Below are 13,787 nucleotides of genomic sequence, written 5' to 3'. Positions count from 1 at the left end.
TTTTGAAAGCACTCCTGATTAGTCAGGACCTAAATATGCTGAGGAAATTAAACCAATCAAAGCTTTTCAAAAATGTTCAGATTTGGTTGAACCTCTTGATGCATGCAATTTTCCCTCGGCTCACATGGTCTGCATCCTAGCTACAGATGAATTGTATCAAATGATACAATTTTTCTCTTGAGGATAAAAACAAATTAAAGAAGGAACACACAATGTAAGGCCTAAATGTAGAGAGAGATAATAACAAATGGGTTCAATGTTTCAAGCTAGGATGAAAGGTTGATCCTACTTTAACTGATCTCAGTGATTAAAATGTAGCACTGCTGTAGCCGTTTCATCCAAGTCTGCAGCTGGGGGAGTCTTGTCTGTGTCCGACATTTTATTTGGCTCTTTCCTGCTGCATTGGACACTTGCCTCTGTGTGATCGTCCATCAAATATTATTCTGTTTTGAAATAAAGCCACGGTGAAAGGATATATTATTGCAACCTCCTATAAACCAATCTAGTCATGTTTAAGTTGAAATGACAAAGTAACTAGATGGTGTCGGTGTATTCATTTTCTCTGTTTTAACCTTGCTAAACCAGCAGAGGGGCTAAAGCTTTCTTTCTGTTGAAGTCTTAACAGTTGTACTCAGATTGGTGCTGAAATGAGCAGTCTGTTCTCTAGTGTGTCTTAGATCAGTGATCCTCAACATGGTATCTACGGGCACCATAGTGCTCACTGACACCTTTTCTGGGTATTTTTAGGAAGTGGGTTGGCACAGGTTTGGCACAGCGAGACTTCTGTTTGACCACTGGATATTTGATTGGCTGTATAGATTTATTTTCCACTATAGCACAAGGGTCTTCACTGAAGTTACCGAAGCTTCCTGTTTCAGCCATTTTGTGGCAGCCATTTTGTGGCTGCACCCACCAAGCTGGGTCAAAATTGCAAATGTTCCCATAGGCTCAAAAAGGTTGGGGAACTCCTTTAGATGTATAATGACTTCTCTTTTAGAGATACGCGCATGAACATATCTGATGTTCTTCAGCCAAATTAGGCCGTTTCAGATGTAGAACCATGATCTGCTCTGATTTCTTCATTTTTAAAATGGCTTCTAAATCAAATTCCCTCAGAAGAAAAAGTCATATCTCCTCAAACATGCAGCATATTTGGAAAGTAGTGGCAGTGGATCAAGGTTTCTCTGTTGTATCAGTATGCATATTATTCACTATAAAGTACTGAAAGGAAGGGCTTTGAAACTTGTTCTGCATGGCAAAGTTCAAATTGTTGGACCTTTCAAGTCTATTTTCTTTTCTGTCACTGTTCTGTGATTTGCCTGAGTCTACTTAAGGGCAAAGTTATCAAGGTCAGGTTTGATGCAACCTCATCTGAGGGCAGTGGTACTGTGGTGACCCACCTTGAGGAGATTGAAACACTGACAGACCCTGCCATCAGGGGAAACGCAGCCAGGTCCTCCTCATCAGAAGTCAAGCTCAAAGACTAGGGCTTCTAAGAAACCTGCTGAGGAGATCTACAAATTAGGAAACTTCATAGTCACCTCCAGAACCCCAGGAGTGGAGAAGGGAAACCGCCTGGATGGAAGCTCAGTTTAGATGCCACAGTGTTGGCAGCCTGAGGCCTCTTGTCTGCCATGAGGCAACCAGCCCCCCCCCCCCCCCAGTTCATCCATGAGGTCTTCTAAGAAGCCGGAGAGAGTTTCACTGTAAGTTTTTTCAAATCTCAATGGTGGATTTAAAAAGAAAAGAGAAGTTCATATCAGCAGTGGCGTAGGAGGTTAAGAGCTCGTGTATCTAATCTGGAGGAACCGGGTTTGATTCCCAGCTCTGCCGCCTGAGCTGTGGAGGCTTATCTGGGGAATTCAGATTAGCCTGTGCACTCCAACACACGCCAGCTGGGTGACCTTGGGCTAGTCACAGCTTCTCGGAGCTTTCTCAGCCCCACCCACCTCACAGGGTGTTTGTTGTGAGGGGGGAAGGCCAAGGAGATTGTAAACCCCTTTGAGTCTCTCCTGCAGGAGAGAAAGGCGGGATATAAATCCAAAACTCTACTCTTCTTCTTGTTTTCCTACTATTCAGTCTTGCATTCTCTTAAACCTCTGATCTGGAGTCCATTCTCAGTTGCTGAGCTACCTAATCCTTCATCTTGTTTCAAGGATACACTTCTACTTGTATTGGTATAAACTTACTTCTCAGTGCAGTTGCAAGGGGAAGAGTATTAATAGTGCCCCTACTTAATCAGAGCAAGGAAACATCTGGAAAAAGCAGTTCATAACCAGGAGGCAGCAGAGGCGTATCAGCGGGAAATGGTGTCTGGGACAACTCCCACCCCTGTGCTCCCCCCCCCCCACACCCCACTTACCTTTGCAAGCCTACAGGGAGGCCGGGGGTGGCTCAGAGGCGGCGAGCGGCTCAGCGGGCGCTTGATGCTGGCTTTTGCATTCCCTGGCCTCCCTGCTGACAGGCCAGCCTCCGATAAAGGTAGGGAGGCTGGCAGCCTGCCATGAGCCTGCCGAAGTTCCCCTTGAGTCAAGGGGTGCCTGGCGGGTCCACAGCAGGCTTCGATGTGGATGGGCGATTTTGCGCTCCCCCACGTGACCTGATGGGCGGGGACAGGTACGCCCCTAGGAGGCAGTTCTACTCATACTTCACCAGCACTCTTTATCTGTTGTTGCATAACTGTGTGTATTAAATAGTAATTTTTCAGCAGTAAATATACTCAAGCTACAGAGTGTTTTGGATGATGAAAACTGCCATGTCATCTCTTGTGATCCATGCTGAATTAAAGGAGGGGGAAAGTTGGACAAGTATTTTAGCGCTTGCTTATTTTTTTCCTTTGACCTTAAACAGCAGCTTATTAGGAATGCAGCGTTTCAGAGGCTGACACAAGCTAAAGCTTTCGGATGGTTTTTCTCTACTGCGATGTGCTTTGAATTGAGTTCTTTTGAAATGTAATATTGATGAGAGGAACACTTCTGGCGATCTGGTTGATTGTCGTGCACCTCCCTCTCGCATCAAACATTCAAGCGGCAACTATCTTGCCTCATAAAAATACTTATAAACTCCTGTACAAAGAAAGACGTGACGGATATTAGAAGTGCAAGCATGTTCAGTGGTAGCTTGGAAAGTGGTTAATTAAGAGAGGACATCTCTTGGGTATTTGGTTGAAATTTAAAGTAAACCCAGAAACTCACTGGGTGGCCAAGCTAATTCCCCCTAAAATAATATAAAGGTAATAACTCTGAGATACCCTTATGAGGTTTGTTGTGAGAACAACATCTGCTTGTCTACATCCTAACTCCATACCTGTTAAGCCAATGCCAAATATGTGGTCATACTTCGTATTTCTGGGTCATATTAAATGGGGGGGGGGGTCTAAGGCACCCCAGTTATGGACCACATACAGCCCATACCCCCACAGCATCCCAAAGCACGTGTATTTGCTTCTGAGTAAATCAATCAATGCCTTTTGCTCCTGGAATTAGAAGTAACAAGCTATATTCAGCTATGCCAAAACTGTTCCCCACTTGTCCCAAGCCGGTGAGTGATCTGTCCACTAACTGATTTGGGATGGGTGGGTGGGGGGAACGGGGACGGGATGGGTATATATGCACGATGTGCCCTTGATCAGAGTAGATGTGAGACTTCTCCAGAGTCCTTGGAATGTACAGATCCATGTTCCACACAGACCTGCCTGTCATAAGGATAAACATTCCGCTATTAATTAAAGAAAACACCTTACTGGAATAGACGTGAACTTTTTAAAGTAATGTATTCTGTACGATCTTGTTTGTAACTAATGTCTTTTAGAGCTTCCAAAGACTTTAATAGTGTTAAATGAATGCATCGAAGCATAAAAATCCCAGTGTGCATAAGTGATAGTATTTAGTAGTAGTAGAAGTAATTTTCTTTTCTGTACATTGTAAACAGGTTGGTTGATGGCATTTTGCTGAGCTGCGTATTCAGTGATGTGTGTCAAAATAACACTGATAAGACTAGAAACATTGAGTGTGTGGAAAGAAGTAATAAACTTCACATTTGAAATTCTTTTAGGTGATGGAGTATGAAAACCGAATCCGAGCCTACTCCACTCCAGACAAAATCTTTCGATATTTTGCTACTTTGAAAGTCATAAACGAGCATGGAGAATCGGAAGTGTTTATGACTCCACAGGATTTCGTACGTTCGATCACTCCAAATGAGAAGCAGCCAGAAAGTAAGTGACCGTGTAAATGCTTTGCACATGTAGGTATCCTGTACCATCGGTCACTTGTACCAAATTATTCTGTCCAAAAACATGACTTGTTAAATGACTTGTTGAATCTTGCCTGGTAGAACACATGATGCTGACCTGAACTGAGTTGGGCCATTTGTCTGCCAAAGTCAGTCTGGTCTACTCTGATAGCAGCTCTCAAGGAAAGGTCTTGACATCACCTGTGGTCCTTTCAATTGCAGATGTCAGGGACTAAATCTGTGATCTTGTTCTTCCATTAGCCACACCCCACCTGCTTATTGGAGTTGAGGGTAACAAACTCTTCTATGTTAGGAGTCAGCATGGTGTAGTGGTTAAGAGCAGGTGGATTCTAATTTGGAGAACCAGGTTTGATTCCCCACTCCACCCTGAGTGGCAGAGGCTTATCTGGTGAACCTGGTGTGTTTCTGCACTCCTAGGTTGACCTTGGGCTAGTCCAGGGGTAGGGAACCTGCGGCTCTCCAGATGTTCAGGAACTACAATTCCCATCAGCCCCTACCAGCATGGCCAATTGGCCATGCTGACAGAGGCTGATGGGAATTGTAGTTCCTGAACATCTGGAGAGCCGCAGGTTCCCTACCCCTGGGCTAGTCGCAGTTCTTCAGAACTCTCTCAGCCTCACCTACTTCACAAGGTGTCTGTTGTGGGGAGAGGAAGGGAAAGGAGCTTGTAAGCCACCTTAAGTTTCCTTACAGGAGAGAAAGGTAGGATATAAATCCAAACTCTTCTTCTTGTTGTTTCCAGATGTGATAAATCAGAATTAGAAATGATGGACAAGTCACTGGAAAGATGTACATTCATCGAAGCTTTTGAAATCCTGTGTGACCAACTCTGATTGACTTCAGCAAGTCCAAGGCTTTGCCTTGTACAGCTGAGATGAGGATAAACAATAGCTGATCTATTGCAGTTCATTTGAATCAGTCAAAACTTCTCGTTTTTGCATTTAAATTTGTTACTGATCTTTGGCCTGCCCCCAACCACATGCCTGTGGGTCCCTCATGTGCTGCCCAAATGAAAAAACACATTGTCCTGTCAGTCTGACTCAACATATATGTGGTATTGCTTTACAAAACCCTTGATACCTTGAAGTGTCATCTGGCACAGTTTTATCAATGGTGATCCACATTTTAAAATTCTGTTTCATTCCTGAATAGCCATCTTCAATCCCACTAATCTGTTGGGTGAGAAATAAAAACAATAAAGCCCTGGCAACACCCCCATCCCTTCTTGGACTAGATTACTAAATACCAACTTCAATAAAAATGTATTGCAGCTCTTCCAAAGATTTTGAGATTTGGCCTTTGTTGAACTTGAGGAAAATTTGTGAGGAGGGAGGTACCCAACAGGTATGAGGTGACCGTTAAGTCTGCCTCCACGTCCACCCTTGAAGTCCCCTGGTTTGCTTTTCAAAATCATAATCGGGTGATGAGTTACTCATGCAGCTGAAATAGCCTAATTTGTGAAGATGGACAGGTACCTCTTGTGGGATCCTTGATTCCCAGTATTCTGGTAACACCAGACTAGACAGTTGGCAGACAACAGCCCTGGGTCTGTCCCTTGTTCGGAGCTTTTGCAGTGGGAGAGTTTTCCTTGCCAGCTGTCTCTTGCCATCAGAGATGTCACTAAGCATCTGAGCTCATGCTGCATGCTCGATCGGGGCCTTTATTGGAAATGAAGGTTGCAATTAATCATTACTACAGGACTCCATGATATATAATGGGCTTTGCAGTTCTGGCTAAGTACCCTGTTAAGAAGGTTGGATAGAGAGAAACTGACTTGCCCTTGAAGACTTGGGATGAATCTCTGCCTCTTGTAGCCAAAACTTTCTATAAATACCGGTCCTTCGTAGGATTCATCCTTATGTTGCTCAGTGCGTGTGTGTGTATTCTCACTTAGTGGATAAGAGACTGACCCATGAAACAAGGAGCCCCCATTTCCAGTCTCTTTTGAGGGGGTCTTGTGTCAGCTAAAGAGCCCCATGGCGCAGAGTGGCTTGCTGCAGTACTGCAGTCCAAGCTGTACTTATGACTTGAGTTTGATCCCAACAGAAGTCGACTTCAGGTAGCCTCCTCAAGGTTGACTCAGCCTTCCATCCTTCAGGGATCGGTAAAATGAGCACCCAGCTTGCTGAGGAAAAAGTGTAAAGGATTGGGGAAAGCAGTGGCAAACCATCTCATAAACAAAGTCTGCCTAGTAAACATTGTGATGTGACCTCACCTCGTGGGTCAATATTGACCCAGAGCTTTACTTTTTATGCATCTCTCTGCCTGATTCCCTTTCACCTACAGTGGGCAACTTCTGAACCCTGCAAAACAGCTATCTAAATGCAGATCACGGTTCCCTCTAATATCAACAGTTACTGCCGTACAGTGGGAAAGTGGGAGCCACCTGTGTGCATGCAGCCTTCCTGTGCTATGGCAGCATGAGAGCAAAGTGCAGGCCTTGTAACTGTTAGGGCAGAAATACACATTCCTTTTCTGTGACTTTTTAAAGGATACCTCCCATTTTTTTTCCAGATGTATCTGCAAATATGCCTTCTTTTCCAAGAAGGAAAACAAGAAAGGAATAGGAGTTTTAGCCCTTTCCCAAGCTGCTGCTTTTCCACAGTATAATGCAGACCCCAATCAGTTTTTACCCTTTGGTGAATAAATACAGGCATGTGCTGTTGAAGACAGAAAATCGAACTGTCAAGGAATAACAGAGATCACATTGCACTGATGAAAAACTGTAAGGGAATTTACGGACAGCATTATGTATTCTCCTACTCAGTCTCTCTCAGTCAAGTCTGTCACTTTCCTCTGCTGGTTTTAACTTCCTTGCTTCAGTAAATTGTGCTGGTTTCTTCTGTAAGGGTGGCAGCTCCCATTAAGTTGTCTAGTGTGATATGCAAAAAACTTAAGGTATTGGTTTTGTAAAGGGCATAAATGTATGTATGAATCATTACTTAGAATCATAGTCACAGAGTGGGAAGAGACCATAGGGTTCATCGAGTCCAACCCCCTGCTATGCAGGAATACACAATCAAAGCACTCCAGACAAATGTCCATCCAGCTGCTGCTTAAGAACCTCCAAAGAAGGAGACTCTACCACACTCCTAAGCAGTGTGTTCCACTGTTCAACAGCCCTTACTGTCAGAAGTTCGTCCTAATGTTTAGGTGGAATCTCTTTTCCTAAACCTTGAATTCATTATGCCTTGTCCTAATCGCTGGAGCAGCAGAAAACAAGCTTGCTCCTTCTTCAACATGACATCCCTTCAAATATTTAAACATGGCTATCATGTCACCCCCTAACCTTCTCTTTGCCAAACGAAACATACCCAGCTCCCTAAGTCTCTCCTTGTAGGACATGGATTCCAGACCTTTCACCATTTTGGTTACCTTCCTCTGGACCCATTCCAATTTATCATTATCCTTCTTGAATTGCAGTCTCAGAATACAGTATTTCAGGTGAGGCCTGACCAATGCAGAATAGATCTAGACACTATACTTTTATTGATGCAGCCCAGAATTGCATTGACTTTCTTGGCTGCCGCATCACACTGCTGACTTGTGTTCAGTTTGTTGTCTACTAAGACTCCCAGATCCCTTTCACTTGTACTGTTGTCAAGCCAAGTGTCACCCATTCTGTACCTGTGCATTTCATTTTTTCTGTCTAAGTGTAATATTTTACATTCATTCATTTTGTCAGGTTTTTGTTAGTTTCATTTTGTTAGTTTTGGCCCAGCTCTGCAATCTGTCCAGGTCATTTTGAATTCTGACCCTGTTCTCTGGGATGTTAGCAACCCCTCCTAATTTGGTGTCATCTGCAAATTTGATTAGCATGCCCTCTATTCCATCATCCAAGTCATTCATAAAAATATTGAATAGCTGTGGGTCCAGGACAAAGCCCTAAAGCACCCCACTAGTTTCTTCTCTTCATGTTTGGCTTTGCTGCATTAAGAGTTCGAGTTCATCTTGTTTATTTCCCATGCTCTGTGCATTAGTGTAGAGACATCTAAGACCATGGTTCATTCCTCCTGGCTGCTTATTTAAGTTTTCCCCCCTCCACTGTTGAGTTCTTGAACTATTCACTCAGTTCTCTCTATAACCTTTGGACTATTATCTCTAGCATGCGATGAACTCCTGCCCAGTGGTGTATCTACCTTGTCCCTGGGCACCATTCTTCTGGTCACATGGGGGGTGCAAAATTGCCCCCCCACCTGACCAGTAAGTCCTGCTGCCTTGTCGTTTTTGCGCGCCCTCAACCCCGCAGATGTGTCATCGACATGGGCGGGGTCAGGGGCACTCAAAGACCAGGAGGCAGCAGGACTTCCTGCTGCCTCATTGTCTCTGAGCACCCCTGACCCCGCCTATGTCAATGACACATGGTGGGGGCACACAAGAACGATGAGGCAGCAGGATTTCCTACTGTCTCGTTGGCTCCGAGCACCCTTGACCTCGACCCCACCCATGTCGCCATGGACATGGGCAATGTCTAGGGTGCCCGAGGCTCCACCCTCCCTCTGGCTGGACTTCCAGCTGGCAGCCGGCAGTCCCTTCTGACCTCCCCTCCAGGCAGGCCAGAAGAGACTGCAGTCCCCAGTGGTCCTGCTTTTATAAGCACTGAGGCCGGGGGTGGGGCTTGGGGGGCAGGAAGTCTCACCCCTTCCTGCTCCCCAAGCCCCCCCCCCCCCGGCCTCAGGAGGTCAGAAGGGACTGCTGGCTGCTGGCTGGAAGCCCAGCTGGTTGGGGGGAGTCAGCGGGTAGTTGGGCTTCCTAGACCTTGCCCATGTCCATGTCCATGGCAACATGGGTGGGGTTGAGGGCTCTTGGAGCCGGTGAGGCAGCAGGAAGTTGTGCTGCCTCTTTGTGTCTTCCAGCACCCTCTCCCCTGCCCATGTGTCATCAACATGGGCAGGGTCGAGGGCACCCGACAGTGGTGAGAGGGGGCAGCTGGGGGCACCATTTACCCCTGGTACGCCTCTGCTCTTCCCTTCTTGAATACTGTCCCCCTCCATTACATAGCTCAGTTTAAAGCCCTCCTGATCAGGTTTGTGAGCCTCCTAGCAAAAATGTTTTTACCTTCAGTCATGAGGTACAACCCATCCCTTGCCAGTAGTCCATCTTCATGAAACTGCAGCCCATTCTCCAAAATGCCGAAAAGTTCCTGGTGGCACCACCTACGAAGCCATTTGTTTACCTCCACTATTCTTCTTTCCCCCTCTGGGCCCTGTCCTTCTACTGGGAGTAGAGATGAAATGTTGACCTGTGCGTGCAAATCTTTCAATTTCCTTCCCAGAGCCTCAAAACCCCTTGTGATGTCCTGAAAGCTGCATCTCACAGTGTCATTTGTTCCCACATGGATCAAAAGGAAGGAGTAAAAGTCAGTGGGCTTGACAAGTCTTGTCAGCCGCTCCGTGAAATCATGGATTTTTGCCCCAGAGAGACAGCATACCTCTTGAGACACCTTGTCAGCCCTGCAAATCACTGCTTCTGTTCTCCTCATCCAGGAGTCCTCTACCACCACCACGTTTCCTCTGAGGTTTTGCAGGGGCCATTCCATGGACTGAACCTTCTGTCATTTGCACATTCTCCAAGGGCTGACTCTGTTGTTCATATGCCTGTACCTTATCCTCTCTGACAAGGGAGAGAAGTTCAGATCAATTTTGTAGCTTCAGACTCACAGAATGCTCCCTGGTTCCTCTATTTCTGTGTGTCATATTCCTCCAATTGCCCATCTCCTCTGTTTGAGAGCTGCCGTCCTCCTCAGAGAGATCCCCGATGTGTTCTCCACACAGTACCTTCTGCTCCTCTCTGTCCAGGAAACTTTCATTCTCCTTAATGTGCTGAAGAGTACATACTTGTACCTCAAACTGCTGAACTTTCTCTTCCACAAGAGCAACCAACTTGCTTTTGCTGCACCCACATCATCTGGCAACCCCCCCCCCCAAACATACCACAGGTGTTGCATTTGACTACAGCAACTCCCTGATCACCAATATTTAGTAGTCTTAAACAGTACAGAGCCAGATCTCTGGACTTTCAAAACGTCCCCTACTAAACACTCCCACAAAAAATGAGTGTTAGCCTTGCCTTTTTAGCCAAGCCCCTGTTCACTGAGCTCCAGGGTCTGAGACATAGTGGCTGACGCATCTTCCCCCAATCAAGTCTCTAACTCACCTTCTACTCTCTCCCAAAAGATTGGTCATTACGGACAAAGATTGTGCGTGCCGCAAGGCGCACACTGCTGCCTCTCAAAGACTGATCAAAAGGGCTGGAGGGCAGTTAAATAGAGCTGGTGGCTCACCAGAAGCCCCACCTCTCAGAAGCCTGAGGCAAGTACAATGCCAAAAACAAAGACCCCCCCCCCCCTGTTTCAGGAAAGTGGGCAAGGCTCTTGCCCAGTAGAGCTTGTGGGCGACAGGTCGCTCCTGCCTGAAAACAGCCACTTCAGACAAATGGGTAAACTGCAGGCTTCATGCCAGGGATAGAAGTAGACGTGGCGCTTGTGGTTGATGGGAATTGCTGAAGTTGCTTTCTGTGACTCACCAAGCGAGTGCCACCGATGTTCATGTCCATAGCTTTTCTCTAGGCACGAAACAATTTATGGTATTTTGACATTCATCATTTTAATACCCTTTTTTGATAGGCGGGTCACATCCAATCCAACAATAGCCAGGCAATGTAGTGATTAAGGCTTGAAGGAGGCTGTTATGTGCAGGCAAGAATTACTTTGCCGGTGTGATGTTTTCCGAGTGCTCACAGATGGTTATGAAGATGGTGGTCTTCCCTTGCTGGTCTCCACTTTTTGGTATTCGGAGAGATCCTACCTCTGTGCATGGGGGAGGCTCTGTGTTTGTAACCCATGGAAAAGTGGTCGCTGTAAGGTTTATTGTGCAAATGCACCAGATGTTGGTGATGTAGCCACACTCAAGTCTCACCAGTTTCTGCAGAAGAAATTTAATCATCTATTTAACTCTCCCATTGCCCTTAAAGAGAATTAAAAGCACGGGCTTGTCTTTTGGCAAGGGGGGGGGGATCACACACACACACCTACAGGTGACAGTTCGTCAGTGCAGAAGCCATAAATCCAGTATGCAGTTTGACAGTCTTATAACTTCTCAGTCTGTGAAACTGATGACAGGAATCTTTATTCCCCTGACTTAAGCGGACCTAAAAGATTCCAGACTGATTAATAACTTAATTTTCTGCATGGTGACTATTATGAAGTCTTGGGTATATGGGAAGCATTTCATCACTTACTGTCATGAAAAGATGGTAGTGATATATTCTCTGCCTTCTCCCGCACCCTTTCTCTATGCCGCCTTTTTAATTTGCTTGCATCAGATCTTCCACACACGCACACACACACACCCCTACCCACCCCCGCCCCCGCCATCCTTTTCTAAGAGGAGGTTATCTTTATTTCTGCTGTTTGGCTACAACAGTCTTTGCAGTGAATTCTAGTTTGGAGGTCAAGCACTAAGTGTAGTTCACCAATTCAGGTCCTCAGCAGGAAACTGAAAAGGGGGCTATACATGACAGGAAGGAAGCCTAGTGGGAAGGTACACTGTGGCTTCTCCATCCTTGTTCAAACCAATGACCTACATAGAAAAATTTGTTTATAGGTTGCTGCTGCATCTGAATCAAACCATTCATTTCCAGATACCCCTAGGTTGTGCTTTCATTAGATCATTTCCAAGACCTATTGATTTATATGTTTACTTTATTTACACCCCATCTCTCTCCCTAATGGGGGACACAAAGTGGTGTATATCATTCTCTTCTCTATTTTATCCTCACAACAACCCTGCACAGTATGTTTGGCCGAGAGCAGCTGAATGGCCAAAGGTCACCCATCAGGCTTCCATGACGAAGTGGAGATTTCAGTCTGGGCCTCTCAGATCACGCTAACCCAGGGGTGTCCAACTCTGGTGCTTCAGATGTTCATGGACTACAGTTCCCATCAGCCCCTGCTGAAGTGCCAGAGTTGGGCACCCCTGTGCTAGCCTCTGTACCACATTTACCTCTCCCAATGTCTTTTCAATTTTCAGGGACAGCCACCATAACAAGGAATGGAATAACCTAAACATTTATACAATTCTACCTTTTTCATTCTGTATATCTTTTATTTTTTTAAATGCTATATGCTATTGATGAGTAGTAGCCCTTCAAGCTGGATAGATTGTGTAATTTCTGTACTAGTATAATTTGCTCTTTATTGGTTTTCACTTTCCCCTTCATTAATAAGATTGTAGAGTTTAAACATCATTGTTTATCCTCAAATTGTCACTGATTGGCATGTTTCTACCCTTTGTTGATTCTCACAAGTCTGTGTTCTTCCCTAATTTCTGAGTAATGAAATGCTTGTTCTGTCTGTCTTGATTTTGCAATGCCTCTTTTGGACTACTTCATCATATGCTGGGATTGTTATTTTTTGAGCTGGTCAATTATATGTATAGAGATGACTTTTCTTCTCCCTTGGTAAATAGACCAGGCTGCTGATTTGTAAACTGAAATTGTTATAATTTATGATTGATTCAAAAGAGACCTTGTAAGTGTATATTCTATAGTTTTCCCAGTTAGAGGGTCTGTCAGGGATTAGAAGACACTGTTAGATACAATTAACAGTCTTGCCCAGAGAGTTTTAGTGAATGTATTGTCGAAGGCTTTCACGGCCAGATTCAACTGGTTGTGGTGGGTTTTCCAGGCTGTGTGGCCATGGTCTGGTGGATCTTGCTCCTAATGTTTCGCCTGCATCTGTGGCTGGCATCTTCAAAGGTGTATCACAAAGGAAATTCTGATACACCTCTGAAGATGCCAGCCACAGATGCAGGCGAAAGCTAAAGTGATCCATCAGACCAACCTAACCCAAAAACCACCACAACTCAGTTAAAATGTTTATTTTCAGTGGCATTGGGATTCTTTCCTGTTGTTTAGTATCCTGTCCTTCTGTAATGAGTTTTAGTAAGTACATCACCATAGCTAGTACATAGAGCAAGTCTGAATCATATAAACATATTCCCCCAAACAAACCTGGATACCTTTTTGTATTTTTTGGCCAGCTTCTTAGACTAGTCTTGCAGCTTTGCAAGATAATGTTTTAAACACTAATAATGAAATATTCAACTTGGCACTGCCGAAAGAGGTCCATTTTAGATTTTCACATTCCTTTAATCCCTTTATTTTTTTCAATAACTGGCTCTTAATTGAACATGAATCACTTCCTGAGATTTTCTGATAGCCCCAAATATTTCATTGCCTGCTCAAGTCATGCTGTTCCGATTTAATTCTTGAAGGTTTCCTATTTAATTCTTGCCCCTGTTCCTAATTAACGTTCGGACCTAGTAAATCCATCCATATTAATTTTGTATCCCGAAATACAATACTCTTCTTTTGTAATACTAGGGATGGTCTCTAATAATTCATCTTGGGATGCTCAGCTGTCTCTGGCCCCCGCACGTTTGAAGCGTACAGTCCCTGGCTACATTTGTGTGTGACAGAAACAAATGGAACCGTTTATAACATCCTGCGGAGCTTACCTAAGCATGCGTTGG

At 44.9% G+C, this 13,787-nt stretch overlaps 1 protein-coding gene across 4 annotated transcripts in view; it reads left to right on the top strand.

The window, feature by feature from the left end:
• The window catches only part of MICU1 (mitochondrial calcium uptake 1), a 150,078-nt gene that overhangs the window by 46,597 nt on the left and 89,694 nt on the right, over positions 1 to 13,787 (top strand). For all 4 annotated transcript variants that reach the window (XM_048505390.1, XM_048505389.1, XM_048505388.1 and 1 more), the window contains exon 4: positions 4,054 to 4,216. In XM_048505390.1, coding sequence (XP_048361347.1) covers positions 4,054 to 4,216 — 163 coding nt within the window. The remainder of the gene's footprint in view (positions 1 to 4,053; positions 4,217 to 13,787) is intronic.

This window comes from Sphaerodactylus townsendi, linkage group LG08 (genome assembly GCF_021028975.2).
Source record: "Sphaerodactylus townsendi isolate TG3544 linkage group LG08, MPM_Stown_v2.3, whole genome shotgun sequence".
Classification (NCBI taxonomy): Eukaryota; Metazoa; Chordata; class Lepidosauria; order Squamata; family Sphaerodactylidae; genus Sphaerodactylus; species Sphaerodactylus townsendi.
The sequence above is the reverse complement of the archived record's forward strand: the minus strand, read 5'-3'. Positions and strand labels throughout refer to the sequence as shown.